This window comes from Excalfactoria chinensis, chromosome 1 (assembly GCF_039878825.1).
Source record: "Excalfactoria chinensis isolate bCotChi1 chromosome 1, bCotChi1.hap2, whole genome shotgun sequence".
NCBI classification, from domain to species: Eukaryota; Metazoa; Chordata; class Aves; order Galliformes; family Phasianidae; genus Excalfactoria; species Excalfactoria chinensis.
In genome coordinates, this window is record NC_092825.1 from 48,737,455 (window position 1) to 48,751,962 (window position 14,508).

Consider the following 14,508-nt stretch of genomic DNA (forward strand, 5'->3'; position numbering starts at 1 on the left):
CAGGCTGATTGGCCGCGCCCCCTCCCGCGGCCCGGCCCATTGCGGCCGCCGCTTCGGTCCTCGGCCTCGGTGCTCCGAGATGGCGGCGCAGGCCTTGGGCCGCGCGCTGGTCAGCGCCAAGTGGCTGTCCGAGGCCGTGCGGGCCGGCAGGGTCGGGGCCGGGCTGCGGGTACTGGATGCCTCCTGGTACCCCCCGCAAGAGCGCAACGCCCGGCAGGAGTTCAGGGAGAGGCACATTCCCGGCGCGTCCTTCTTCGACATCGAGGAGTGCCGCGATAAGTCCTCCCCGTATGATTTCATGCTGCCGAGCGAGGCCCACTTCGCCGACTACGTGGGGCGCCTGGGGGTCGGCAACGACACCCACGTGGTGGTGTATGACGGTGACGAGCTGGGCACCTTCTATGCCCCCCGAGCCTGGTGGATGTTTCGAGCCTTCGGGCATCGTGAGGTCTCCGTGCTGAACGGTGGCTTCAAGAACTGGGTGAAGGAAGGCCACCCTGTGACGGCGGAGCTCAGCCAGCCCACACCAGCGGTCTTTAAGGCCAAGCTGGACAAAACCCTGCTAAAGACCTTCGAGGAGATGATGGAGAACGTGGGGTCCAAGAAGTTCCAGGTGGTGGATTCCCGCCCTGCGGGCCGGTTTCAGGGCACTGAGCTGGACCAAGGTAAAGTAGAGGGAACAGCACCTGCTCCCTGCGTTGTAGCAGCATGAGCGTTGGTGGTGGAACTGCTTCTCCCAACCAGCAGGCATGCCTCAACCCAACTCATGGATTTACCTTAAGGGATCTGCGTTTGAGCACTTGGATTCCAGCACCCTCACTGGATGCTTTTTCTTGTAATTTGTTGTAAAGCTGTAGGAGAAAATAGCAGAAAAGGGAATGGAAAACACCCAGAAGTCTGCAGTCAGTTGGCTCCAGAATGCAGAATGGGAGATGAGAGCTTCCAGGGGTTTCTTTTGGGCTTAATCTGTTACTATCAGATGTGCGCAAGTGTTCAATATTAATCCAGGCACTTCTCACATTAATGAATGCACTAGCGAAAGCCCAGTTTGGTTCAGGCAGTGCTGTAACTCAAGAGATATTTTCCTTATTGCTCTGACTCCCAACAAGTAGAGAACTTCTGGTCTTAATCACTGTGCTTCTGCTCTCTGCCATAAATCTTAACAAGAAAGGAAAGCCCTAAACACATCTCAGACACAGAGGCAAGAACTGGACTCAATGATCCTTGTGGGTCTCTTGCTACTTAGGATGTTCTGTGTCTGTGCAATCACCCTGTCTCTTTTTGTATGCAAATAACAGGAACTAACATTGATTTTGTTACCTCAATCACTGGACACGCAAGCAATAGAGGTGGAAGAGCTGCTGTGCAATGGAGACAGCTGGTGCAGCACTGTGCCTGGAAAAAAAATGGAGTCAGTTCCTAAAGGAGGCCTGTATTGCATAACTTAAACCTTGGTGTACTGCAAAATAACTTTTATTAAGATCAGAGTCACTTAAAACGGTTTAAAAAGTGGGTGTTTTAAAAACAAAAGGAAAAAACGCAGCAGCAGTAGTTTGGTTGCAGCTACAGTATGCTCCACAGGAGTGGATGTGTAACAGGCTTACACGGTCCAATGGCTGTGCTGTGCTTCTGCGTTGCAGATGGGCTTGCAGAGTTTTCATTGCACGTGCTGCTTTACAGCCACTGAGTGGGACATTGTGTCCTAAGCTCAAAGGGTCTCATCCTGAAATAAACTCCCACAACCCAAACCTGAAAACTGTTTGGCTGTAATGGCTGTGTACACATAAAATCAGAATCATTTGAGTTGGAAAGGACCCTTAAAGGCCATTTGATCCAACTCCAATGAACAGGGACACCCACAGCTCCATCAGGGTGCTCAGAGCCCCCCTAGCCTGACCTTGGATGTCTGCATGGATGGGGCATCCACCACCTCTCTGGGCAAGCTATTGCAGTGTTTCACTACCCATACTGTAGAAAACTTCTTCCTTGCATCCAGTCTAAATCTCTGCTCTGTCGTATCACAAGTGACCCTGCTAATGAGTCTGTCCACTTCTTTCTTATAGTTCCTCTTTAGATACTAAGTGCCCAAGTGTCTGTGGTGAACCCCAAACGTGCTTGACCACTGCTAGGCACTGTAAAGGTAGTAGGGTTTGCAGGAGTGACAGAGTAGGCTGTTGCAGAGACAGAAGGTAGTTAGGCTTATTGCTCATTCTGTTTTCTTGTCTACTACAGCCCATCAAAGTGAAGGCTGAATTTTAACCTCAAAACATGAATAAAGCATTCCTTGCTGATGGAGGTGATGAATTTCATATTCTCATTCCCAAAGTGGGAGTTGTCACCGGGTGACAAATACTGCAGCCTCTGACAGCATCTTGGAAACAGATTTTTCCTTTGAAGTGAGTCAGCATGAAACAGTTTATTTGTGGTAGTCCAGTTCTGCTTCCCACAGCAGATCCAGCAGGGTAAGCACTCCATCTGCAGCTGCTCATTCTGCAAGAGCTCGACAGCTTTCTGAGCCAAGCCAGCCAATAGCTGCGCTACAACCAGTGGTAGGTAAAAGGTAGTGCTTACACCTAAAAGAGCAATTTGAAATCAGCGCTGATTAATTACAGGGGTCATTCAATCAGGGAGGAGAAACGAAGCCTGCAATTTAGAAAAGAAGAATGGTCTTGAGGTTAAGGAACTTAATGTGTTCTTAGGTGATTTCAGTTTAATTATTGCCTCAGCTCTTGACTTCCTAATTAAGTCCATTAATCTCTCCAGTTCCATGAACTCCATCTCCAGAAGAGGCTAATTTCAGCTGACTCTTTTGTCTGTTTAATTTTTTCAGCTCCTTGTGGTAGGAATTAGCTGTCCCTGTTTTATTCTTATATAACCATTACCTTGATAGGAATTAGGTCTCTGTAATGTTTGAAATAAGCCATGAAATATGTTTCATTTTTACTTGCTGGTAGAGGTTTACACAGGTTGCCAGGGTGGAGAAAGATAAAGGATGTGTCTTTAAGCTGGATGTCATAGGTCTTAAATACAAGTATTGCTTTGGATGAAAAAGAAGCTCTGGTGTTTGTACGTGGTGTGCATCTATAGCTGATCTAAGTGGTTAAGTGTTCCTACATGCTGCTGTGTCCCTGGAGGTACCTGTGTCCCTGTCTCCCATTCACATACCCTGCTCTTTGGGTTCTGCCCATTTTCCAAGCTCTCAGATCTCCCAGACAAAGCTTTTGCTCAGCTTGAACGTTCCATGGCAGTGGGAGGGAGAATGAGATGTTCCTACTATATCCCTCTCTTCTCCAAGAGGAGCCTGTAGCATAATGCACACTGACTCTACATTGTTTGTGAAGCAGTACTTGAGGCACAACATGGAGAGTGAGACTTTCAGAGTCTGTTTCATTTCACAAGAGCTTACAGTCAAAGACTGGACAGACAAACCTCAGGTGCCACAATGAGCATCATGACAGTTCTTCAAGTCAACTCTTCTGGCCATATACATGCACAGTGTTTTGACACTGCTGGCAAAGGCTTCCTGATCTGGCTACAAGAATGTATCAGGCCAGGACTGAACTTAAAGTGTTCCTTCCAGTGAGTTCACATTAGGTCGGATGTAATCATTAATAGAATATGGAATAAAACGGTCCATTTGAAAACATACAGTCTGAGTGGAAGAGAGAGAAAGAAGTTGGCAACAGGGGGATTTTGGAGGGAACAACTATTTGTACTCTGCTAACTCCAGGACCGCAGGGAGTTAAATGTGGACAAGGCACATCTTTTATCTTTTTGCCCAGAAGAAATTCCATTTGGAGCTTTTGTCACAAAGGGAAAGTCTGGAGAGAAGGAACTGTACTCTTAGCTAGATAAATAGCCAATAAAAAAGAGAGGTTTAAGCAAAGAACCTAACAGATGTGGAAAAAGGGATTAAACAGTGAAGAAGATAACATATTGCGGGTTACAAAGTGTGAGGAAGAACTGCCAGAAGCCAAGCTGAGTGAGAGAGACTTGGCAAAGGAAACTAAAACAACAAAAACTGCTGGAGCAAAGTGAATAAAAAAGAGAACAAGGAGAGAGAGAGAGAGTAAATAAGATTGCTATGCAGTTAGTTGGGTTTTCAGGTGAAAGACTGTGTACAGCTTCAGAATTATACTGAGGTTGTGCTGTTAGATAATTTAAGTTTTCTGGATGTTTGGGGTATTTCGGACATGCATAGTATTTTGATCTAGTGTTTTCTGTTGTCATTATTGGTTTTTTTTTCCCTCTGAGGATATCGTCTATTATAGAGTAGTGTGAAGGGTAGCACAGGAAGGGGAGAGAGGCAGAAATGATCATTTTTAAATGGAGTATATAACCAAAAAGATATCCATGTGCTCAAATCTGTGAGGCAGATGGTTTTGCAGGAGAGAAACACTAGCAAGGCTCGTATTTTTACTTGGATAGAAGGTACAGGATGGCCTGTGTAACTGTTGCTCTAATAATGTAACATCAATAGACTGTAATGGTTTCAAAAAACCTTTCAAGGAAACATATTTGAAATGAAGGCAGAATTGAATAAAATACCTTGGTAAACTTGCGCTCCTACTAAGGGCTCAATTCATTTGAAAACAGAATTGATTTGCAAAGTTAGAGAAAAGGAAACACATACGCATGGATGTAATGTTTGATCCTTACGTCCAGCTATTGGAAGCAGCTTCAAAGTAGATTTGATCCACTTGAGCCTCACTGATACTTTGGACATAAGGTTAAGGGGACCATTATTATCTCAGTGTGAGGTGGGGGCAAGTAACACATGTACAGTTTGATGCTCAAGGGAGGGAGCTAGAAGAGAGGGAGCTGATAAAACTTCCTCAGCCACTCAAGAGCACTTCTTCAGCAGTCCAAGGAGCTGTGATTGTGCAGTGTCAGCTGGTTTGTTTAGCTGAGCACCCACACACAAGAGTAAGTGCTGTTTCTACAGATTTCCCCAACTTTCACTTGCAGAGCATGAGCACTGGTCTTTCTGACTCACAAACTTTTGAATGTCTCTACAGATGAAAGCCAAAATACTCTAAAATGAGACTTTTCTAACTAAATATTTGTTTCAAGGTGGTGAATATAAGACTGTGGTCTCCAGTAAGAGGATGCAAATGTACGTATTGTGGACTATCATGGCCATTAGACCTGGAACAGCTGAAAACTGAATCAGTGACCCAGCAAGCTTCTTTCAGCAAGGGCTGGCCTCTCTAGTTCAGCCCCCAGGACTTCTTGACCTTAGAATACTTCCCCATTGCCCCAGGATGGTATGAGGCTACAGTTATGTGGTTCACAGTCTCATCTATGTTGGTGCAGCAGTGTCAGGTTTGTACAACACTCAGGATGAATCAAGAGACAATGAGGGTCCGTCTTGAACAGTGAAAGATTTTGCTGTCTAGAGATAGCTTTGGCTGTCTATAAGCTCCTACTTTTGCCCCGCTGAGCAAAAATCCCCTCTTAAACAGCACTTTATAATCCTGTTTCCTTGTGGCATGTCCTGTCGTGTCATGGCATCATTTTGCATGAGCGATGAAACTGCAGCATCATTATGGTGATGCCAGTCTCTAACCATATGTTACTTTAATCTTTTGGCTACAGCAAAGATTTCTGCTCCAATCTCTTCCCATCTCCTGAGATCAGCTACTCTAATGCCTTAGGGAAATGGAAAGCTATAAATGAGAGATTACCATTTTTTGCAACTTTCCCAGGGCTATCTTGTTAGAAATTCAAACCTAGCGAGGAGCCATTCAAGGTAATACTTAATGTTTCCTGCTTTGACAAGGCTTGATCTAAAGCTTTTCAAAGTCAGTGGAAAAACTTGGGTTGAATGTAATAGACTTCGATTAAACCTACGGTGAGTGTTTCAAGGATGTGATGAAAATCTCATCTGTTGTATTTTTGTACGTGCTTCTCTCTAGGGAGCTCGTTCTTGAGATGTAAGAACCAGCTTATCTGGTTAGTTATACCAGTAGAGAAACAGAACTCACGCTGATTTCATCCATGAGGTAGATATAAGAAGTGATAAAAACTCTAAATTCTTACTCCTCTGACTCTACTGCCCTGGTATATCTGCCCTATCAGTAATGTCTATCACTTAAAGGTTGCTTTACATTTCTGAAGCATGATTTTAATGTGTCACAGAAATAAACTTTAAACAGAGAACTACCTTCACAAATTTCACATAGAAAGCCACATATCATGCTTCTGAAAGCGGTGTCCCTACATGCTGCTGGCATACTTAGGGAAGGTCAGAAATATACTGCCATGTTTCTCTTTATGCAGGTGTGTTTAACATGTTTGCTAGGATCTTTCCTGTGGTGGTTGATTCGTGTCATATCTAGGGCTGCCAAGGCTTTCAGATTCCTACCTCCTATTGCTTTCAGGGGGAAACAAATAACTTTAGCCCTCTTTTTAGCCCCATACTGCTTTGCATCTCCATCACCACCTGAAACAACTGAGCAACTTAGGGAGTATCTGCAGCTGTGTCTCATTTATAGGTGTCCTTCGTCACCTACATAAGTGCCTCCTTTTTCATATTTTGTCTTCTTGTTCACTCTCGTAGGGCTGGAATCTGGTCACATCCCTGGTGCTGTGAACATGCCCTTCAAAACATTCCTATCAGAAAGTGGCCATGAGAAGAGTATTGAGGAGATTCAGCAGATGTTCCGCGAGAAGAAAGTGGATCTCTCAAAGCCACTGACTGCCACATGCCGCAAAGGTGTCACAGCATGTCACATTGCCTTGGCAGCCTACCTCTGTGGCAAGCCTGATGTGGCAGTTTATGATGGCTCCTGGTCCGAATGGTTCCACCGTGCCCCACCTCAGTACAAGGTCACTGAGGTGAAGCGCAACAAGGGCTAGAGGGAGAGTTGTTCCTTAGGCTGTCTGTAGCCCAGGGTGCAGAAAGGAAAGGGAGGAGGTAGAAAAAGGAAGGGGAAAAAAAGAAATCATGCTGACTAATATTTTGCCGATTTTTCTCGGAGTAATCATAAATTTTCTATCACAGCTTGCAGTTTCTCACAATGAAATAAAATCTGCTTCTAAAATAATGCACTTACAAACGTCTCTAATCATTTTCTGTTGCCCCTGACTTCTTTGTGCTGGGTGGGAAAAGCAGCTTTGCAGCACTGAGGGAGATTTGTTCTCCTCCCTTGAGGCTTCCAGAAATTCTTGTGGCCTTATGAGGATGCAAGTCCACGGTGTAGTGCAGCAGATGAAAACTCTGGGATTAAATTATAGCTCTGCGTGCTGAGTACAGGAGAGCCAGGCTTTGATTCTATTATTGACTGGATGTGGTGCTATTTGACAGCCAACCAACTCCCTTTTCCAATGTGGAAAATGGGGACACCTTTCCCTGCCTCTCTGATGGGGATCATTGAGCTCACATGAACCATCTGGAAACGGTATAAGATCCAGTTCTGCTGAAATTGTCTTGTTCGTAATCAGGATTACCTCCTGAAAATCTCCAAGAAATCCTATGCATGTAGTGAAGACTTACAGACACAGGCATGAGTCTTTTACTCTTTTTCCTATGCTGTTTTTTTGGATATTTATTTTTTTTTCTGGTTTTGTTGGCTTGGTTTTGGTTTTGGTTTTTGATCAGCAAGGATGCTGCTCATCCTTGTCCTGTTTCTTCTGGTTCCCATGGTGACCACAGCTCATAGACAGAGGTAGGGTTGTTCCCTAGCAACTGTTCCCTCCTTTCAACCTTCAGACCACCTCCATACCCAGAGGGACCTGCCTGCTTGCAGGAACCACCGTGGCACCACATCAGGGACCATGGACCAGGTGAGAGTGGTAATTATGGAAGGGCCTCTGCCCCTTGTTAAACCTTAGATCTTTTCTATATTGGCGAGAGAAAAAAAAAAGAAAGAAAGAAAAGAAGGATAGAAATGATCCCACTACATTGTAACACCTATGGAACTTCTCAGGTCTGGAAAGTCAATTAAATATCCTCATATTTTGGAGGCCGAGCCAGATGCAGAAGACATATAAGACCATGCTTGATCACATCTGTTGGCTGGGTGAGAATGGCCTGCTGATTTGTACACCTGTATTTCCTCCATGGCTCTATGTAAAGAAAGACGTAGACTATAGAAACACTCTTCTTTTGTTCTTTTGTTCAGAAGGAGGTATCAAATTTAATCATTTTTGTCTGTTTGATCAATAAATGTCTTTTCTGGTATGTCATGTATTGTCCCTCGCATAATTGGCTTAGCAAAGGAATAAGTAGACATAGTTCTGTGGTGTTTGTTATCTAGAAGGACAGCAAAATGATCTTAGAGTCCTTCATATTAAGATTTAGGAGTCTCAGAATGGTGTTTTGACTTTGGACCTTCTGGCTCAAAAGTAAAACGAACAATTAACAATAGCCATAAAGTCAAATCCAATTACAAGTAAGGAAAGTGAGGGCAATTGCAGGACTTCAGCATCGTTTTGTCCAGCATGAACTGAGGAAATGGAGGTTATTAGTGAATGGGGCTTGAGATATTAGAGCACTGCTTCCATTCTCAGAAATTCTGCTTCATTGAAAGAGGGGCACTGAAATGGAGAGAGAAGGAATTTCTACAACAGTGAACTGCAATGTTCTCTCCGCCGAATATAGTAATAATAACAGACACGATTTTGTTTTAAGTAGGAGGTGGGAGTTAACACAGTTTATTTAGAAACACAGATTCCTGTGCGTGTTTAAATGTTTATCTCTTCTATAAAAGCAATACAGAAAAGAAGCAGATGCCGCCATGTGAGTCAGGGCTACTTTCTTTGCATATCGAGGCGTTTTTCTATTTGGAGTCTGACTTACACAGCAGCTCCAGTTTCACGATCCCAGTGTTGTACCAGACACGCTGGTGCAAAGTACTGGTGTAGTGTGGAAGAAGTTGCTGGCTCAAATCAGCCCTGTTTGTTCCCATGGGCTAACTTTGAAGCAGTGGGTTTCCTGCCCCCTCAGCTGGTGTCTGTCAGCCTTAAGAGCAGAAACAAAGCATGTATGACATACCCTGAGCTCATTTGACAAATGCAGACGTATATATCCCTGCCTGATCCAGATCACTTTTGTATTGATGCTAGTGCCAGCAGACTCACAAACAACACGTTCACCATCATAGAGCATGGCTTCAGCTCTAACCTGTCACAGGGTTCACTTGAGTGAAACTGGCTATGCTCCATTTGCTTGAGAATTAAGTCGCCAAAAGATGAGCAGAGGAGCAAGGCCACCATCCCATTAATTCCCTTCTCAGCACCTGACACAGCATTTGTTTTTCTTCTAAGGCAATCACGAAGGCCCCAGCATCCCCCAGACTTGATGTGGCCCAAAGTGACTCTGTGCCTTCCAACAATGCATCAGGTAAGCAAGATGGCAGTGAAGCTGTCCCTCCTCCACAGCTTGCTTTGCAGTACATGCAGTGTGTCATTCCCTCTCCCCCTTCTGAGAAGGCCAGTGGGTTAAGATCTCCAAGTGTGTTTTCCCCAACTTATCTCTCTATCTCCCTGTGCAGCAAGCTGCTGCTATTCAGTAAACTCATCAACAAGGTATTAATGAGTGACAGACACTAAATGCATCTTCACGAATGTGACAATGATCATGAGTTGGAAAAGACACCCACATGTAAGAAAATACAGACCTGTGTGTGCATGTCTGACCACAGGATTTTTACTTGTATATTTCTGCGCCTGTTCATGTATCAAAAACGTTTAAGATTACTCAGGCACCTTCTGGTTCAGCATGAAATTTGACACAAAGCTACTGTTGTTCGTTTCTGCTTTCTTTCTCTCTTTGAGACTTTAATTCTTTTGTTGTCTGCCAATGACAGAGTGACATGCCGGCTTTTTTCCAGCTCTGTTTATGTTACTCCCTATCAATCATCCAGACAGTTTCAAGTTCATTGAGCTATGCCTTTTGTCTTTAAGTGGAACCTGAGGAAGAGAAAAAGGAACATCTTCCAGCAGGCTTAAGTCCCAGCAGACAGAGAACATCCCAAAAAGCTCCCAGCAGAGTCTCCTGCAAAATCTCCAAGAACTCAGCAGCTCGGGGAACAACAAAGAACTCCACACATATCAAATCCAAGGCATCTCCTTCTGTAAAGGCTATTCAGAATAAAAGACAGAGTAAACAGCATCTCCAAGCCAAAACACCCCACACACAGAATCATCATTCAAGACGACTTGAAGAGGAAGGAGAAGATACTTCTGCCACCAAAAATACAAGGGCGAGGCTTGAGCAAAGGAGCAGGAGCAGAACTCCTAGTCTCTCTGCCACATCCAGGCAGAGGGAGGCAGAGAACACCAAATCCATGCCCACTGGCAAAGAGTTAGAAGGCCAGCGGCAAACCCCACGTTCTAAAACGCCTGGATCTCCAACCAAAGCCAACTGTGAAAAAGCCAAGGAGACAAATGAATCCCTGACATCAGTAGCGCCAGATATGAAAGTGGAGTGGAAGGAGCCTCTGGAGGAGAAAAACAGTTTGACCCGTGACAACAGCAAAAATAAATTTGCCAGTGCAGATGAACTTAGCGGCAATGAAGAGGTACTGAGGAAAGATGTTTTACGTCTCCTTTATGGCATACTGAAGGATGTTTAATGGTGCAGAGTGAAATATTAGCAGTTTCTATAGGGCAGAGAGAGGAGGGATGGTTTGGGACTTCACGGTAAGGGGTGGTGACATGTCCCACAGACATCCTTTCACACCTCTTTGGGTTTTTTTCATTTTGTTTTTCCATCACCCTTTGATTTATAAGGTTCCCATAGGCAGGCAGAGTAGTAGCTCAGCAAGGTGAAACAAGGTGGCACCTGGTCTCAGTCCAGAGCCCAACACCCCTGCCCCTTTCTGATTTGCACTTATTTTACCATTTCCAAATGTCCCATGCAATTACAGTGCATACAGAATCTGCCGAAGGAGGCTCAAGGGCAAAGTCAAGTCCCAGGGATTAGTTGTAGCTCAAAATCTTATGTGGGGATGGAAATGCCAGGAGTCTCTTGCACAAAGGGAGTATTGAAAGATGGTTGTTCCTTGCTGTTTGTGTTTCCAGGAGCGGCGGTCTCTGTGCATGACGGCACTCATCATAGGACAGAAAAGACTCAGTGACCGCACTGAGGTGCTAAAAAAAAAGCTGGAGTCATTTGGTGATTTCAACGAGCTGGGTTTTAACCTGAGATCAAATATCTTCCAAGGTAAGGGATGCCTGTACCTATGCCTGACCTTCAAGCTGGTTCTGTCTGTGTTGTGCTCAGAGCAGCTGCATTGGTTTGGATAGAGGTCTGACTGTAGATGACCCCCATTTCCTCTTACTTCTTTGATAACCACAGTCCCTCTTTTCCCAAGAAATGAAAACTAGAGCCTCCCTTTCTACATACTTCTTTCCTCTCTCCTCTCCTCTCCTCTCCTCTCCTCTCCTCTCCTCTCCTCTCCTCTCCTCTCCTCTCCTCTCCTCTCCTCTCCTCTCCTCTCCTCTCCTCTCCTCTCCTCTCCTCTCCTCTCCTCTCCTCTCCTCTCCTCTCCTCTCCTCTCCTCTCCTCTCCTCTCCTCTCCTCTCCTCTCCTCTCCTCTCCTCTCCTCCTCTCCCCTTCAATTTCCAAGGCATAAAAAGTGAAGTTGTTGACCCCAGTTCTCCCCAGTTCTCCCTGTTCAGAGCTAAATGGACACCATTTGGAATTCAATGTGCCATGTCATCTCTTGTCTCAAATTACCTCAATTTTCAATACTAGCATTACTTATCTTCACGATATTTAGAGATATGAACCTTTGAAATGTCTTCTCAAACCTCTGTTAGCTATTGGAGACTGCATTGTCCTGGGCTTTGTCACACAGAAAGGAGAAGCATCTCCCAAGTAGCTCCAAATTGTTATTATCAAGGACAGGGTACAATATAAAAGAAACTGAGGAGGAGAAAATAAAAATAATGCTCCCCAAATGGCCAGAAGTCAAGAGGCAGCAAACAGAGAAGTCACAGTTAGGAGCTAATTGTAAGTATTATGGCAGAATAGGAGCTCAGAAAGGCCTGGAGTGGTGCAATGGTGCTTTTTGTGGAGCTGTGATGCTGAGTAGGAAGCTACTCACTTGGTTGAGGAGATTCAAAGGGAGATCAGACGGGCACTTAAGTAAAGAAAGTGCACTGGGATACAAATAAAGGAGATAGCCTTGCTGTACATGTCTCATCTTTAAGAATGAGAAGCAGATACACTGGTGAACATAAGTTCCCTCCTGGGTGATGATGAAACTACTACTCAGCACCGAGCCACACATCTGATCAAGGGTATTGCAGTCAACACATGACTTTTCCCATGCCCTTGAAACTGCTGGTGTTACTCCCCTGCTTCAATTCCAGGACTGCATTAGGGAGATATCTGCATACATTTGCTCATTTACTGTTCCTTGTAGGTGGCCCACTGGAAAGCAGAAGCTTGATGAAAGATTCCTACACCCCTGATGTAATTCAGAAGTCAACCAGGGATCCCAGGAACTGGCATGGGAGGAGGATTGATGATTTAGGTATGGAATCTGCCAGGAAAAGTACGTTGCTGACTTCCTGAGAAGGGTTCTGCTTCTGCCAAGGGAAATGGATGAATCTGGGCAAAGAGTGAGGACTACAAATTGGCATTTACACAAGAGAGGATTTCTGCAATTAAAAAAATCCCCGAGGGATAACAACATTAGAAGGGAAACTGTGACTGAACCATCATTTTCTTCTTTACAGGGAGGTGGCATCAGAAGAATGCCTTAGATCTTAACCTGCAGAAAGCACTGGAAAATAAATACGGGAAGAAAAAAGCCAACCCCTAGATGATGAAGGTTAAGTACTGAACTGCATTCACCAGGTGATCTTCCTCAGTCATCTAATAAACCTCCATGTAGAGCACCAACCCACTGCTTAATAGTTGTCAGCTACAGATTTGTTTCTGTTGCTTTTCTTCCCTCTCAGTTAGCATGTCTTTGATAGAGCAATGCAAGATAAATTTAATGCAAAAATATATATATATATATACACACTTTTGATGGTTGCTGAAGTGGGCCTGACTTAGGTATGAAGTACATGCTCTTGCAGAGGGTAGAAGGATGTGAGAGGAGTCCATATAAGCTCATAAGGAGGAGGCAGGGCCAGGAATCTCACTGAGTGGTGTAAGAGGACAATGGGGAGAATAAAGTCCAGGTGGAAGTGAGCAGAGCTTTTGAATGTCACCCTTCCTGAATCCACAGTGTGAATGGACCCCTACTAGAACTCTTATAAACTGTACTCATCTGTGCTAGTTCTTTCCCAGTCTCCCAGAGAAGCGTCATCACCAGACTGGATGCATCTACCACGCAGTCTACACAATCTGAAGTTCAGTAAGTGTGTCTGAATAATAACGTAGGATCACCAAGAGGTTTGAATGCTGCTGGATGTGCAGGGTATTTGGGGATTCCTGTTGGTTCTTACTGCAGGATTGGTCCTTCCAGCTCCATAAAGTGTACCAGTTCAGTACAGCAATTCATGTCTGGAAATACTGAGTCATCCCCTCTGGTCCCAAGCTTTCACTGTTTTAAAAGACTGCTGTTCCACTAAGTGATATGTACTGTTTGGGGGTAGAATGAGGATTTCTACTCTGCACTTCATTGGTTGGAGATTAGGTAAAATTACGCTGACTGCATAAAAGCAGCAAAGGATGAACTGCTCTGCACCAGCGCAGCCTTATCTCCAATACTGCATGCAGTTTTTGGCACCAATATAAGAAGGATAGAAAACTATTAGAGAGTGTCCAAAGGAAGTCTACAAAGATTATGAGGGTCTGGAGGGCAAGATGCATGAGGGGTAGCTGAGGTCCCTTGGTTTGTTCAGCCCAGATCAGAGGGGGGTGGGGGAGGAGGCCTTACTGCATCATACATTGCACTGCTCTGTAGGAACACCCTGTTCTGGGTTCATCTGTCTCTGACAACCAATGTGTATCCAGGTACATAATAAATATCATCTTCTGAAACACTGCATGGGGCAAATCCTAATCCAGTAAACATAAACAGAAATATACCAATATGGCTTGGCATACTGAAAGTAGGCATTCAGGGTACAGTTAGCTAATACACACATAAGACATAACATGTGGGCTGAATCAGCATACAGACTTTACAGTTCTCTTCCTAATGTCTGAGCAGACAGACTGCAGAATTACTCTACAGCTTGGAGAAAATGCACTTTGCTACCCATGAAAGGCTAATGAAGAGACTAGATGAGAAGGAAAACAGACTGGAAGGTCTTGCTGTATCATTACATGCTGTCACAAACCATGTTGTTTGCCTTCCACAGCGAAGAGCAGCGAAGTCATTTTGCATGCTTCCTATAAAATAAAATATTGTATTTATAAGCAGTTCAATGATACAAAACAGTTGACACTGTATAGTGGACTTGAGTGGGTGGCAGCTGTTTGATGCCAACTGAACACACATGTGTGACAATCCCCCTTCATCTCCAGTGCTTCACCAAATGACAGCACAGACAGGGGCAAACACTTTGTGATGGGTGACACATCAAAAGCTGCTG

At 44.6% G+C, this 14,508-nt stretch overlaps 2 protein-coding genes across 2 annotated transcripts; both read left to right on the forward strand.

The window, feature by feature from the left end:
- The first annotated feature begins 7 nt into the window (after nucleotides 1–7).
- On the forward strand, nucleotides 8–8,188 carry TST (thiosulfate sulfurtransferase). The gene is made up of 2 exons (XM_072341667.1): nucleotides 8–665; nucleotides 6,563–8,188. The coding sequence occupies exons 1-2, from the start codon at nucleotides 80–82 to the stop codon at nucleotides 6,859–6,861; spliced, it is 885 nt and encodes a 294-aa protein (XP_072197768.1). The 5' UTR covers nucleotides 8–79; the 3' UTR covers nucleotides 6,862–8,188.
- On the forward strand, nucleotides 8,029–12,857 carry CIMIP4 (ciliary microtubule inner protein 4). Its single transcript, XM_072341683.1, has 5 exons — nucleotides 8,029–9,346; nucleotides 9,910–10,526; nucleotides 11,029–11,170; nucleotides 12,378–12,488; nucleotides 12,694–12,857. The coding sequence occupies exons 2-5, from the start codon at nucleotides 10,293–10,295 to the stop codon at nucleotides 12,777–12,779; spliced, it is 573 nt and encodes a 190-aa protein (XP_072197784.1). The 5' UTR covers nucleotides 8,029–9,346; nucleotides 9,910–10,292; the 3' UTR covers nucleotides 12,780–12,857.
- The last annotated feature ends 1,651 nt before the right edge of the window (nucleotides 12,858–14,508 follow it).